Genomic DNA, 17140 nt, shown 5'->3' with positions numbered 1-17140 from the left:
TCAGAGTTAGAAAAAGACTCGACCAAACCAAATATCCAGGTAAACCCCATAACCAAAGACAACTTTACACTCAGTATAATTTGGCGTCTTGTAACTGGAGCGCTGGTAGTAGAATTCGATTTACGCAATATGCTACTCTTGCTATGTAATTTGGTGAGTATTACAATATAGCAAACCAAATTACAGGAAAGAATGAGAAACAGTGGTAAGTCAAATAACATCACCAATGCCAATGGTTCGGTAATCCAACATATGCCGACCCCGTACCCTACACTGAATGGGGTACAGTCACATACATCAATATACACTGAAACGCCAACTAGAATAGCTGGGGACAACCATGCATACGTCATATAAAATATAAACCGTTTCACTCGGTTTTTTGAGGAACATGCCGAACCAATTGACTGAGAAAATTTGTGACAGAGATCAACAGCCAGAATGTTCATCCAGAAAAAACAAACCAGCCACAGATAGTGGGAAGCAATGGCAACATATTTACAAATGATGACGTGTTTAGTTTTATCGATGGCTGTTAGAAACAGGAGTTGTGCCAGAAACAAAGCAATTGTTAAATTGACAACGAGCCCACTAGAGAGTGTCCGAAGGTTTGGAAATACCATATATGTGATTAATGAAAGTAAGCATGCAGACAAAGACAAGGAAATCCCAATAGTACTGATGATCGTTTTGCGAACATCGTATTTAAAATTGTGTAAATCCGTGAACGTAGTGCAATCAATGTCAATGCAGATGTATGCAAACGAACCATTCTTACTAAGTTCAAACCGAGAAGCTGGTATTACAAGTTTTCTATGTTTGAGTGACAACTCTCTGTCATTTATAACGAACGCAGTATTTGCAAGAATAGATAACTGGAATTGATCTTGGCAAATTAATACGTGATGCTTATCTGAACATTTCTCGATTGAAACTTTACTGTGATTAACCCAGCAATCCTCACAACACTGAGTGTTTAACGTGTGAGTGTTTATAATGTCAACCACGTGTCGATATGCTTCATCGGAATATGCCGAGGATTGAATATTGTCCAATTGGCCTGCATCAGATATGAACAAAGAATCGACAACTTCCACATTGCCATTCGGACAAAACACACCCTGGTCACTAAATTCTTCGAGATGTGCAGACATCATATTGGAAGAAGGAGACTGAACTATGTGAAATGTATCAGCCAGATCATGGACCTTTGCTAGAAATGTCACTGAATATGTTTCATTACTATGTTTATGTAGCAGAACTGAACTCAAATCAATGTCAACTGATGCCAGCCTTGGCATAAATTCAAGACTAGCAAATAAAGTGACGTTCCGAAGCAAGGTGTTCATTTGGTTTTCACCCATGTGTTCTTGGCAAAAGACGATCCGTATTAGGTAGTTCTGACCGATGAAGGTATGTCTACTGACTTTATATGACAACATATGGTATCTGTCTACCGAAGGTATATCAGGTATAGCAATACAGTCCATCGTAGCCATATCCAATATGGTATTTTCTTCGCATGGATGTTCCAACTGTTCAGACTCCTTGCCAATAGTTATTTGAATGTTGCCTTTAAAATCAACTTGAAACAGAACATCTAGGGAAAGAATCGATCCGGTCGGATACGCCAAATATGGTATTCTATTCAATCCACATTCAAGTTCTTGCTCAACGGGATTAATACCATTACATACAGCACAGAACACATTCCGATATTTATCGTTATTGTGCTGCACAACAGAGATTGGCATGGTGTGGCATAGTTGATCATAGTTGTGTTCAGAATTGTTTGAAGTAGATGGACACGAATCTATCACGTCCTTATAACACGAATGTGTAAGAGACAAGTCCTCAGGTAGTGGAATAAGTTTCAGTCCACATCCACTGTCATTCTTTAGTGTTTCCATTAACCGAAATATGTCATATTTATTGACAAGAGCTTTTTTTGATTCAGGTGATGGAAATCTACATGCCCATTTCATTTTCCAGAATCTTACTTCCGTCAAGTTGATACCATGGCAAGCAGCACAGTATACATTTTGAAAGTATGTGATCCCTTCTTCAGTCTTGTGTTCAACAGGTAATGATTGTAGAATTAAGGAGTTTTCTGTAAAAAACATCAAATCATAATAAATAAGTGTTCTAAACAGGGACTGATAAATACATAATTATCGAAGGGTTATTATTAACTGATAATGAGATGCATGAATTATGTTCTGACCTTCGTTGACATCTGTGCACATCATGCGCAACTCACTATCAATCGTCTTGTCTAGTGGGCATCTTGTAACCATGGATACATGATTGTAATCCCGTGAAAATTCTATACAATCAGAAAAAACACTATAGTTAGGGTGGAATCCCTTGCGAAGCAGATCATCAGCCAAAGTATTAAAATTGTCCGACTTATTGAAAATGCAGGCATCGATAAAATCGGGGCAGCAATCTCCATATTTAATACAATCAATATTACAATTGCACATCCACGGAGATATAGGCAGTGTCGCGTGGATATTTGTCGATGCATTACAGACACGAGTGTTGTTATTGTAGCACGAATTTAACATATCAACACCATTCGAATCAGGACATGGCGGAACCGTGTCATACTGGGGGTAGGTCATAGTTGGTTTCAATTCCTCCATTGACGAAGTCGATGCTGATATATTATCAAACTCTTGATTTGTAGGCTGAGCCACATTACTTCTTTTCCAACGCAGAGAATCAATAATTCGCTGATGCTTGTCGGTTTCATAGGAAGAGTCCTGCCTAGATTTCATTCCCTGTAATGTTCCATGTCTCATAAAAGTAAACGATATTCCGACTAAAACCATCAATATAAAATTAAATATTGTCAGTGAGTCCATTGTTCTTCCTAGTTGCGGATTTCTTTTCCAGATCCTGTAAAATGTTACACAATTTGATAATTAAATATTGTTTGCTGATTGTCACGTCACGTGCTTGCGCCAGTTTCTTTTATGCAATGGTGATTAATGTTTATACAATTTGGTGTATAGACTCTCCTATGTAACTCGAATCACATTTTATTTTTCAACACAGTGTATCGAAAATAATGTTGTTTTTATCTTAGCTGACTGAATAATATCATGAAACGACGAGTTGTTGTTTTGCGATATGTAATAATTGGGTTTCATTTGTGTTGTTGTCTACGAGATGAACACAGTGAAACAAAATATAATACAAAATAATCTACTAAACTAACCACAACAAACTAAATCTACTAATCTAAGCATAACAAAATAATCTACTGAACTAAGCAAAAGAAACTAAATCTACTAAACTAAGCATACCAAACTAAATCTACTAAACGAAACACAACAAACTAAATCAACTAAACTAAACATAACAAACTAAATCTACTATACTAAGCATAACAAACTCAGTCTACTAAACTATGCAAAACAAACTAAAACTACTAAACTAAGCAAAACAAACTAAATCTACTAAACCAAGCAAAACAAACTAAATCTATTAAACCAAGCATACCAAACTAAATCTACTAAACTAAACATAACAAACTAAATCTACTAAACTCAACATAACAAACTAAATCTACTAAACTAAGCAAAACAAACTAAATCTATTAAACCAAGCATACCAAACTAAATCTACTAAACTAAACATAACAAACTAAATCTACTAAACTCAACATAACAAACTAAATCTACTAAACTACGCATACCAAACTACATCTACTAAACTAACCACAACAAACTAAATCTACTAATCTAAGAATAACAAAATAATCTACTGAACTAAGCAAAAGAAACTAAATCTACTAAACTAAACATAACAAACTAAATCTACTAAACGAAATATAACAAACTAAATCTACTAAACTAAGCATAACAAACTGAGTCCGCTAAACTAAGCAAAACAAACTAAATCTACTAAACTAAGCAAAACAAACTAAATCTACTAAACTAAGCATAACAAACTAAATCTACTAAACTAAGCACAACAAACTAAATCTACTAAAATAAACATAACAAACTAAATCTACTAAACTAAGCATAACAAACTAAATTTACTAAACTAAACATAACAAACTAAATCTACTAAACTTATCATACGAAACTAAATCTACTAAACCAAGCATACCAAACTAAATCTACTAAACTAAACATAACAAACTAAATCTACTAAACTAAACTAAACATAACAAACTAAGTCTACTAAACTAAGCATACTAAACTAAATCTACTAAACTAAGCATAACAAACTAAATCTACTAAACTAATCATAACAAACTAAATCTATTAAAATAAACATAACAAACTAAATCTACTAAACAAAACATAACAAACTAAATATACTAAACTAAGCATAACAAAATAATCTACTGAATTAAGCAAAAGAAACTAAATTTAACTTGGCAAATTAAACAATGCATGTGCATGAATACCTGATATCGCAAAGTAGGTCCGAACCGCACAGAATATACAACCAACCATCATACTGGTCATGAAATATATTTGGGATATGTTTACAAACAATTTTTGAGAATCTTTAAAAAATATGATTGACGGTATGTTAGAAGAAAACAAGCTACAATTTCACATCTCACTGCTGTTACGTCGCTGTAATTAGTTGAGACTCGGTCACATGACTTCGAATAAAAATGGATATTACATGGTATTTTGCCCGCCAAGTGGATATTACATGAGTTTATCACATGGATGACGTCAATGAAACTACTGCACAACGATACTGCCTAAACAAATTGTCGTTCGCTGCTCTGGTGCTGCACCGGCCGCTGTTGTTTTCGGGGATACTTTAAAGGTTTTGAAGAAACTTTAGCCACCCGAAATAGACAGCGAACGTGCCAGAATGGATATTGAGTAAGATACTTTGTTTTGATGTTTATTGCATTCTTTTATGAAGCAAAAATGTACGGTAAAGCCGCCACTGAAACGTCGCAGCCGGGATCGCTACGGCGCGTTCTACGTTATGTGCATTTCTACGCGTTCCACGCCGATGCTAATCGAAAAAGCTCTGAGCTGTGTGACTTGTGTATAAAAGGTGTAGTACGTTCACGAGAAAGTAGTTTCAGTCATTTCCACGGCACTCTGACATTTTTATCTAGCGAGTAGCCAAAAAAATCGCGTTTAAGAATTTTCAAATTCGTTTAAAAATGTTATACTCGATACATTGAGTGGGTCACACTGCTGAAACACGGTTACTAAGAAAGAATCCTCCGTTGAAAATAGCATTTACTGTGTGTATTTCGCAGTTTTTTTACAGTAAACAATGTATGTATGTGAAACTTGTTATAATATATATAGAATATTGCATACTTCAAAAATAAATGTTGTTATTTTGTGGCAGAGCGTGTTTGTGTGATATATGGTAGACGTAATTGTACATGGTGGACATCTGTTGTGATAAAATAAATAACACATAGTCATTCGAGCAATATAACGATTTGTTGTCTGCACTCGGGTTGTTGGTGACGACCACAATATTGATGATGCCAGAGCCGAAGGTAGACAACAAATCATAATATTACCCTCACAAACATGTGTTATTATTTAACTAGCGTATGGCAGTGTTTGTGTAATATTGGCACGGTCCGCGCAAATAAGTGTCTTATCCATGTGGTCGGTGAGATTGATCGTCTACAAAAATGCATTTGATAGAGTAGATCATATTTCGCTGTCTTTCGAACTAACCAAGATTGAAATGCTGGGGGAATTCTTTTTTAAATTCACGAATTTATGTATAGCTCTGTGAAATCATACATCGAAACAACCCCAAAGACTGACAACTCATTTTATTGTGATGTTGGTCCACAGAAGCTCTGGAATAGTTCACCTCTATGGCGTAGCCTTTACATCAAATGAATTGAAAACTTCCCTGGAGAAAGTAATTTCCAAATAAGCGAAAAAACAGCGTCATGTTCCCGAAAGATGGTTCACTCAGATGGTTCTATTATGCGGAAGATATTTGATACCTCTATCCTACCAATTCTTTTATACGGATATGAGATATATAGAGTTTTCACATTCCAATGTGTATAGAAAATATTCATCTTTATGTTGGGTCGTTGTGTGTTACATCTGCATAATGATTGACTGAACTTTGTAGTAATGGGTGAACTAAAGCCATTTTGTATTTTAGAATTATCAAATCTGACTTTGTATTCTGAATATAGATGCCACGAGTTAAGTTTACCAATGTTACGAACTCGTCAATATAACAATATCTTCTTGCGTTTATACGTAGAATGCTTATTATTCGTTTTTGGTTTTGGTGAGATCATGTTCGAGCAAATTAGATGTGAATAATGGTCTGTTTTTGAATGTGTTCCAACAAATGTGTCAAGACATACATAGATAAGGAAAAACGGTCCGGTGAAATTGATGAAAGTTAGAAAAGTATTGATATTTCAAAATGTCTCTCATTATTGAAAATTAGTTATTCAACTTAGATACAGTTTACATGCGAAATGTCAATTTTTGAATCTCAATTTTGCAATTGAACTCGGACAGACGGTGGATTTTCTTATGATTAAAAAATAAATTTACTGCAGTAATAAATTTCATTTCGCTTAATTTGCTCTGCCTACAAACCACTTTAAAGACTTCATATTTCTTCGCTCTATCGCGATCCATCGTAACTGAGATAGGAATTCTGTTATCAGAAAGTCAAAAGTTGCATCCAAAGTCAGGAAAAGCGATAGTGCTAAACGTACGTACCTTTGAAACAGGATTATCCCTTCTGTGATTCTGATGGCAGGGAGAAGTAATGCTGCAGCTCCGTTAAAGATGATACATTTATTGAAATCCGGGTAAAAGACACATTTACCTCAGCCAATAAGAACGCTGGAATGACTAGGTGACTGTCAACAAAGATTCAGTTGCAAACTACAAATGCAAAAAATGTATTCATGGTAGCATTCAGTAAGAAATTGATGCCAGTAATTATCTTGAACTTTGTTACAAAATTGCGCAATTATTACAATAAACGCATATACAAAACAACAATATGTAATGTCAAAACAATTTGTCGTGATTTATTGTAACTCTTTTAGCAAAAAGGGGTAAATAAGTGATTCAATTGTATATACCGATTTGATTGCATATTCAATAGCAATTTCACTGTATTTATCGTTAAATTTATTACTGATTTGATATAAACGTCTGGGCTCATCATGTGACCAGTACCTGAAACACAAATTTATATCAATTTGCTTATCTTATTTGTGTGACGACATTAAACCGCGGCTATGGTCGGAGTGCTTCGCAAAAGGGTTCATTTTGGCAGTTAGAATTCTAGTACCGATTATATACAATCTTTCGACATTAAAGCTATTAACAATAACAATATAATGTCAGTCGTTATCACAATATTCTTTGGAAGAACTAATACGTCTTTCCTCTTTGTCCTCTAGCGATGGAGAACTTTAATCGCGTCAAAATGACGTGAATAGATGAGACAAATTTGTTCAAATAAAATAAAAAACAACATGCATTTTAGACTTGTCCGGCTGTGGCAATTTTATATTTTTATAGAATAATTTCTTTATCCTTATTTGTAGAAATATATTTGTAGCGTTGGCGCTACTTTTCAACAACTGGTAAATGTGTTCGCATGTGTTTGCAATTACAAAGGAGAAATGCTAATGAGTAGAATGATCGTTAGATGGAAACCAACTTAATCTGATCTCTTCAACTCGGCCCTGATGCACGAGTGGCCCTGACGCGTAGAATTCTATGCCATTAATGAAATAAAATTATATCGATGTCGATACACGAAGCTATCACGATTCTACAACTTGTGACACTAATTATTTTTATACATTCAGCATTAACAAAGTTTAAACGTCGTCGACTTTTGAACGCGTTGATAAATAATTTGCCACGTGTAACACGTCACTGAAATGGAATCCTGGCGGCATAGCACGCTACCGTGTACACCTGCGCAAGTTTTTGAAAACGTTTGTCTCTGATATGTTGGGTTGTTATCTATCATTTGCGTTATTACAAGCAGTACGATGTAAAATAATATGGTTATGTTAGGAACACCGCAAAATATGCATTTAGGCACTGCCTTCGTAATTACTCTGCATTCTCATGATAAACACGTATTTATTTCCCCAATTCTACGCTATTGAATACACCACATCAAATCAATTTGCGGTAGGGTATCTGTTTCGCAAACGTTAACAGTATCGTATGACGTCTGGAGACCCCCAGTGACGCGACACATCGACAAAAAAACTCAAGTTGAACAATTATTGAGAAAATTGAGTATCATGATTCATCAAATAATTATGAATACATGGAGGTTACTTTCCGTAATCGAAATGAAATAGATTTATGAAATGAAACAAATCCAGCTTATATATTCAAAGGGACACAAGCTATAACATGTTGTTGTTTTTTCAGTACACGGTGTCGCGGAAAATAGAACAAGATTGGATAAACACAAGTAAACCCTGGAAAGTACATACATTATAAAGTATTTTTATATTATCTAAGATCTTGTAGCGTGCAGTTTATAATCAAATTAATTCTTATGTGAAAGATCGTCAATCTTGGTTTAGAAAAACCCATTACATTGAAACCGTAGTTATGCTTGAGAGTAACTGAGTATACACAAATTAACTGCAATTTTTACACCGTAAAGGGTCTTTTGATACAATGGATCGTAGTCTTGTATTAACACAACTGTCTATGATTGATTTCAGTGGTATTTATTTATAAGTTGATTGACTCGAGGCATGGTTCAGTGCCAATAATATCAAACTGAAAAGCTCATGTTTATTACAAGCGTTGAGAATATTAGTGTTGTTTATTTCAACAATAATTGGGGCTGTATATTGATGAGCTACTGTTATAGAAAGACCACATAAATATGAAATGATGGGGAAAGTAAATAAAAATGTGACAACAGAAGTAACTAAACCTTTGATATATTACTAATAAATATAATAAAATGTGGGGGGAAAAATGGCTTCCCCGAGCAGTGAACGGGAGCTATTATTATTCCTTTGTATAAGCATGAGCCTCCAAACAGTACGGAGAATTATAGGGTACTTCACTACTTAGCAAATTTTCACAGGCATTTTAAATAGACGCCTAGTTAATTGGTCAGCTGTTCTTAATAAAATTACAGAGGGTTAAACTGGGGTTCGTAAAGGCTATTCAACCATAGATATTAGATAGTATTTATTTTGCAGGCAATCATTCAAAAGTATATTACCAGAAGTGAAGGGAAATTCTATTGTGCCTTCTATTGACTTTTTCAAAGCCGTTGACACTGTAGAGCGTCAAAGGCTTTGGTATATTCTATTAAATTTGGGAAAATGTTCAAAATGTTATTTGTAGTAATGTCGAAGCATGTGTGAAATCTTTAAATGGTTTCACTGAATTCTTTGACTGTCCTGTTGGTGTTAGACTGTAATATTCGCTAATAAAACAACAGACTATTAGGTCAGGTGAAACTTACAGACATGAGGTTTACTCCACTGTAACACGAACAAACATACAGAGCAAAAGTATCTGGATATATGGCCACCAGAGGGCGCTATATGTATTATCATATATTGGTTATCTCTACACCTCCCTTTAAAGTACAGAAGGGCTGAACTGAAACTAATGTCCTGTATCAAGTGTTCTCACTATTGTTCGTAACAAGTCCACGAATTTTTCTCTGAATACAACACAACATAATGTAATTCATTAACTCTAACTGCAATATATCAACTAACATAATATTCACTAATAATGAACTGCTAAACTAATTTCAATGTCTGCTTTGGTGACATTACTATAAATCTAGACGTACTGGCATCTTCACAATTCTTCCAGACCCTGTTTTTACAATGCCATTACCAGGTTTGCTTGGATGATCATTTGCAGTGATAGATTGGGTGTTTGTTTGTTGATCAGTAGAATCTGGTGTGTATTTCACTGGAGATGAATGAGCTTTAGATTTTGGAGATTCCAGTTCATTAGTAGTGTGAACTAGTGCTCTCCTATTGCGTCTAACAATACCTTGATTAGATTTGACAAGATAAGATCGTTGATGTTCAGTGGTCTTTACTATATGACCATGTCGGTCTTGATCTCGAATCCATACTTTGTCACCGGGGTGAAGTATGGGAAGTTCACGCGCTCGATGTCACTGGTTGAACTTAATTTGTTGATTAGATTGATAGATGTCTTCACTCTCTTTCACTTTCTCAAGATCTTAATTGCGAAGTCGTGCTTGTAGAGTATTTGGGAGCATCGGTAGTTGTGTGCGTAGTAGTCTTCCCATCAGTAGCTGACTTGGCGCAAGATTATTTTGTAGTGGTGTGGTTCTGTAGGAGAGAAGAGCGAGGTATGGATCTTCATTTTTCTTGAGCAGATCTTTGACAGTTTGTACTGCTCTTTCAGCTTCACCATTGGATCGTGGATATCTGGGTGAACTGGTTATGTGGACAAATCCATATATTACTGCAAACTGACTGAACAATTCTGAGCTAAATTGTGGTCCGTTATCAGACATTGCAATCTCAGGTATTCCATGTTCAGCGAACATCTCTTTCAGCGTAGTGATCACGCACTCGGATGTTAACGTTGGTAGTTTCTTTATTTCCACCCATTGAGAGTAGTAATCTACCACTATTATGTATACTCTGGATTTGTATTGAAAGAGGTCCATTCCCACTCGTTCCCATGGACGAGATGGAAATGATGATGACATCAGTGGCTCAGTAGGCACTGGAGAAATTACTTCCTGTTGTAGCATTGCCTCAATTTCTGTCTTCACTTTGGGCAGTAATGGGTGTGGTACTTTTCTCGGTGTATACAGACATACTGGCTCTGGGTCAGCGCAAAGTGTTATGTGATATTCAGACTTTAACTAGACCTTAGAATAATGCTGGGAATTCTGCTCTGAAGTTGGTTGGTGTGTTTGGGTCTGATTTTCCCACTTCATCAACACGTGAGATAAGTCCCAGTTGAACGCACATATTCCTGCTGAGTAATGAACATGCCTGGTTCTTTATCACATAAACAGTCTCGGATCTCTTATTTTCACGGTACACTAGTGTAGCTCGGAATGTACCGATTACTGGAAGCTGCGTACCTGCTGGTCCGCGAAGCGATTGACGAGTTGAACTCAGTTTTGCCTCATTCAGCCATGGTAATTTGTCGCTAATGACCGACACTGTAGCACCAGTATCTAATTTGAAGTGTGTGTCATGTCCGTTTACCTTTATTTCTGCACTCCAGTAGTCATCACTTCCATATACTTCTCCGAGAAATGGAATCTGTATCTCTTCAAGGTTGTGTACCTCGTTTATTTTACTGCTTTCTTGTCTTGTACTACGACAAACTTTTTTAAAGTGTCCGGATTTCTGACATTTATGACATGTAGAGTCTCTGGCAGGACATATACGACGATCGTGACGTTGACCACCACACCATCGACAGCTATCTTGTGTTTGTGTGCTAGTACGGCTGTAACCATGTTTGTCACTTTTCTTTGGCTGTGCTTTATATTTCTGGTTACTTCTACGGGATGCAGTTGAGTGTTTTACAAAATCAACATTACTTGGCTTTATACTAGTGTCCCCACGAACTACTTCACGACTTTGTTTTCTAGCTTCGGCCTGACGACATGTTTGTACAGCGATAGCGAGTGTAAGGGTTGATTTCATTTGCAGGTGGTCAGACAGTGAGTCATCTAAAACTCCTACAACGATTCTGTCCCTTATAAGGTCATCTTTCAGCACACCATAATCACAGTCTTCAGCTAAGCGATATAAATCTTGTATGAAGACATCAATGGGTTCCCCATGTGTTTGGACCCGTTTATTGAATCTTGCTCGCTCCACTATTATATTACGACGAACTTGGTAATAGTCATTCAGAGCTTTTTTCACATCCTCATATGTGGAGGTTTCCTCGTCAATTCGCAGTGTTGTGAGGATATCATCTGCACAATCTCCCATAGCATACAGTAGTGTACTGACCTGTTCACGTTCTGTCTTGTTTTGGAGACCTGAAGCCATTCTGTAGCGTTCAAAACGTTTCAGCCATTTTGGCCACAGTTCTGCTTGTTTTGGTCCGGTTGATCCATCAAATTTCTCGGGAATTGGTAGTTGAGTTGCCTGTAGTGGTGTTCCTGGAACTGCTTGGTTTTGATCTGCCATTTTTGTAAGTCAAAACACCGCTGCCACCATGTAATATTCGCTAATAAAACAACAGACTATTAGGTCAGGTGAAACTTACAGACATGAGGTTTACTCCACTGTAACACGAACAAACATACAGAGCAAAAGTATCTGGATATATGACCACCAGAGGGCGCTATATGTATTATCATATATTGGTTATCTCTACAAGACAGGGGTGCATACTGAGCCCTTTCCTTTTTGTAAATGAGTTTGCTTCTCATTTACAGACATTAGTGCAGGGGTTCAGTTATCACCTGATCGCGTGGAAATTATGTGTTTATTATTTGCAGACGATGTTGTTTTATTTTCTTATTCGATTATTGGGTTACAGAGGCTGTTGAATAGTGAATATTGTAATGTTTGGAAAATGTCTGTCAATCTGTCTAAGACTAAAGTTGTTGTTTTTAAAGGGGGAAGTAGGATTTCAAGTAATGAAAAGTGGTTTTATAACCACATCATATTATAAGTATTTGGGAGTGTTGTTTTCCTGCCAGTAATTTTGTTAACATTTTTTGTTTCTAGACTATTGGCAAGGACAAACTTAACAATTATTGAAATTTTAAAACACAGCTTGAGCCCGAGTGTTATTTGTTTGCTATTTGTATTCCCTATCATAGGTTTATGTTATCCCATTTTCGTTGTTCTTCTCGTTGTCTTAGGATAGAAACCGACAAGAGAAATGATATCCCAAGAGATGAACACCTTTGCCCACTTTGTGAAAAGGTAGAAATTGAAGATGAGTTACACTTTTTGTTGATTTGTCCCTTCTTTGATGAATTTAGGAAAACATACATCCCTAGGTATTATTTTACCCCGCCCTCATATGAGAAGTTTTTAACGTTATTATTGTCTGAAGACAGAAATGAATTGAAATCTCTTGCAGCCTTCCTTTTTCATTCCCTTAAATTACGTTATGAAATTTATAAACACAGTGTGTTATTACTGTTTTTGTTACTTTATATTTAATTTATAGTTTATGAATTTTGAGCCACGGGCATTTGATTGCAATAAAAACCTATAAATTAAATATCCAACTGTCTAAGTGCGACACAAAATGAACTCGGCAGCCTTCAAACCCAAAACAGCGCGAATTATTTGTCGTCCAATTCTAGATTTTTTCTAGTACTCATTAATGAGTACGGTCAAGTTCAATAACATCACTGTCGATGGCAACCCGGAGAACGTATCCTAATTGTAGGTTCGTCCAAATATGTTTTTAAATTGAAACAGTTGATACAGGCACACTGTACAACACATCTGCTACAGGGTAAATATCATTATGGATATTTATACGTATGATGTTACGCCGCTGAAGACAATGGTTATCGGCGATGAATTAGGTATGCTAGTGAGATCTGTACTTCCTTTAATCATATGTTATTATGGGCGCACCGGACGTGCGCAATACACTTTCGGTATTATTATCTAAACTGAGTGTCTTCTGATCCAATACATGCGACTTTGTGACATTTAGAGGAAAGTGGTCAATGATGTGCTATTACATGGTAAAAACACTTAAACTCCGGGAGTTTTCTATTATTTCGTATAACTGACGATTTAAAATTGGTTCAAAGAATTATTCTCAGTCGACTTCTTGCGTCTACCATTACAATCAGCGATTTTGATGACGTAACTCTTTAATGAAGCGCGGACTTGCTTTCCTGCCACAGCGAACATTTTTGAATTCGTGAGTTGTTCAGTACAGCACGAGCAAATTTAAATGTTGAATATTATTTTGTTCGTGAAACAAGATATAATAAATTTGTTAGTTTTAATTAAATCAGCAAACAGATGTTTACCTTTAAACACAATGTACACCGTAACATCTAATGATATACGCGTGACATGCACTTTATTTGGGATCGTAACAATAACAATTTGTGTTTGAAAAAAGAGGTTATATCAAGACGCGTGTATCAGCGACTTTGAACTTGAAAGGATTTGCAAATGAATAGCATCGATAGTATTGCTGCATTGGAATTACCTCACATGTCGAACAAACTGCCACGACAAATGACAAAGATCAGTATCACGATGTGGCAAGATCTGTTTTTTTTCCTGTTTTCTCTATATCCCTGTTTATACATGGCTGGCCAGTTCTTAAAATACATTTTAGTTGATATCAAACGTTATGACTACATTTATACATCGTCTGGCCATGTCTCTTTGCGACGGAAAATTATAAACATTGACAGTACTTCGATATTGACGCTCGATATATGCTTTGTGAAAATTAGCAAGACGAGCTGCAACGCCGACATGACATTGTTTTTGTTTTTCAAGTGGTGGTGATTTGAAATAGAACACTCCGTATCTTTTTCAGCTGGACAGTCACATCGAACCAAATAAATCGGATTCTGCAATCTAAAATATAATACGTTGCCACGTATGTCATAGCATTATTTGTTCGCTGGTGTATTTATTTTACAGGCAAATACTCGGGGAAAAAACATGTGGCAAGCAGCAAGTGAAGCAAGTGCTTTTTTAACGTGTTCAATTTGCCATAAAAATCGAAGACAAAACAAAGTTCAATTCAAACTCGAATCAGGAGGGTTTAGACCTTCGTTAGCTTTACCTTACTGATTTGGTATGGAAGGGAATAAACATTTCAATCCGTTCTTTCACGAATACTAACTGGTTCAACGATATTGAGCCCAGTCAGAATTTAACATATGTCAGTGTAATTTAATGTGTATGTTATGTTAGTGTAATTTAATGTGTACTTGAGGTTTAATATAAGCAGCTTTAAAATGCGTACGTACTGCCTACTAGCCGAGCTAATGTCACTCAGGGCTCGAAATATGGCGTCCATTCGGAGGGACGTGAATTTTGTCACAAATATTTCTACTGTCAACCAGAATAAAAAAGTTGCGTACGTTTGTGAATAAAAGTTCAAACTATACTCTCAAGTACGGTTATTTATTTTAGGATTTATTTTCTGAATTACTGTGCTTCCTGTTTACAGATTCAGAAGTATATATTACTAGTATTTCGTGTATGGGAGTTCATCAACCATCCCTAGAATCGTGTTGAATTGGCAATAAAACTATGTTTATTAATTTGAATCAAAATTTCGGTAATATTGATCATGAACTGTCGCAAACGTGACAAATTGTCACATCGATACGATAATTTTAATGTCATAGTTCAGAAGTTGACCATTTGAAACAATGGTCAGGAGGGAAGGTTGGACGACTGTACACTTTTTTTTTCTTCATAAGATTTCGAGCTAGATATTTGTTTTCACGATGATATTGCTGTATCTTTTTCTCTATCAAATGTGTTTTTCCCAGAATTAATAACACATATTGCCAAAATGAATCAGATTTTAATATTACAGCCTGTTGTGTTTTAACGCATTCCCTGATCAATTGTTCTAGTGCTGGCGGGGGCATTAAATAAATATTGCTCGCCCTCTATCTCGATGCAAAGTCAACGCTCGTGTCAATTTTAAAGTCCTTCTTGTAATTCGATGTACATATAATTTGCTGTGAGAAAATATTTTTGACTAGCGTTAGTTGCATTACTCGGCGAAACAGATCAACTTGAGTAATTGGATATTACGTATTATGTATGCATGCACATAATGTATTCGCATGATTCGAAGTTTGGAAATTCCTCCATGGCGGGTGTGTGGAAAAGATCGAGCCCAGTCGCGCATTGCAGACGCCGAAAGTGTAATACAATAGCGTGAAATATGCTGAAATGACTGCTTCGCAATTTAACCCACGTTTAATTCGTGACGTTTTATTCATGTACTTACAAACTAAAATCTAAAAGTATGAAAATGTCATAATATACATACATATTATGGTTCTATGACAATAACAAATGTTATACAATATAATATGAAAATATGTTCTACTTTCATTTATAGTCTGCGCTCTTCTGACCGTCGCTGATATGTTAGAATTTAGTGACGCCAGTTGATTTAGTTATGCTGGTCGAATGTGCTCTTCCGTGATTCAAATCATGCTATGTTGATAGTTGAGTAGCTTCTTCCCCATCGTTGTGTTATAAAAGCGGCGCCGCTATTGACAAATAACGTCTCGTTCGATTCAGAAACGATTGCCCTTCAAATGACGAATTTTCGACCTGCGAAATTTTCCTCAATTTGTCGACAGAGGGCGCATTTGACGAATGGGTTGCTTCAAATGACAGAAGGCAGGGTGCGAAAACGTGGAATGAGGTTGCTTCGATTGGCATGATCATTGTAGAATGGCACAGCGCACAGTGGAATCGAATGTCGTAAATGCCAAGGGGCATAGTACTAGTGAAAAATCATCCAAAAGTCAAGGCACATAGTGGAATGGCATTATAAATACTCGCTATTAAAATCTCGCATCTCGAAAAGGCACGTAACGGCGTCAAATGGTGCGATGCATTTTGGAATGCCATGTTCTAATTTTGGCAGAAATACGATTCCAAAGGTGGATAAATAAAACAATATTTTATGTCTCATCTGTGTACTGTATAGCAGAATTAAAATTATTCATAAATGCGGTGAACTGCAACAATTCGTCACGACTATTTGAAGTGGTGCCATAGTATCATCTCTATACTATAACTTGACAAAAATCCTTTTGATAATACATGAATAAACAGACATAACTCAGACCAATAGAGCTGCCCATTGTGACTCGTTTGTGTAAACATTATTTAAATTGAAAGTGAAACAATTACCATTACCGATACAAGAGTTGGAAGATCCAAAACACCCGCTTATTAAGAAATATTACTCTCAGAAAACGATACTTTGGGATTGTTATTGAGACTTCCATGAACAGTGTAACAAACCTGAAATGCCGAAGCTGAAATTATATTTATGAAAAGTGGTACTTCTCCATTGCTTTTTCCTTTGAATTTAGATGCAAATGCACCACTCTCATGCCTATATTTTCCAGGCTAGTTACGTCATGATTGGCCGAGGCACACGTACAGTAT

General features: G+C 36.1%; 1 protein-coding gene across 1 annotated transcript; it reads right to left on the bottom strand.

Moving 5' to 3' along the window:
• Positions 1 to 10885: 10885 nt before the first annotated feature.
• LOC144348253 (uncharacterized) lies at positions 10886 to 12172 on the bottom strand. Its single transcript, XM_078007723.1, has one exon. It carries the CDS (start codon positions 12170 to 12172, stop codon positions 10886 to 10888), a length of 1287 nt encoding a protein of 428 aa, XP_077863849.1.
• Between the last annotated feature and the right edge of the window lie 4968 nt (positions 12173 to 17140).

This window comes from Saccoglossus kowalevskii, chromosome 5 (assembly GCF_978046115.1).
Source record: "Saccoglossus kowalevskii chromosome 5, keSacKowa6.1, whole genome shotgun sequence".
Lineage (NCBI taxonomy): Eukaryota > Metazoa > Hemichordata > Enteropneusta > Harrimaniidae > Saccoglossus > Saccoglossus kowalevskii.
This window is presented reverse-complemented; position numbering and strand designations above follow the sequence as displayed.

Coding starts and splice junctions, on each gene's coding strand:
- LOC144348253 (XM_078007723.1), bottom strand. CDS start 12,172: ATGGCAGATCAAAACCAAGCAGTTCCAGGAACACCACTACAGGCAACT.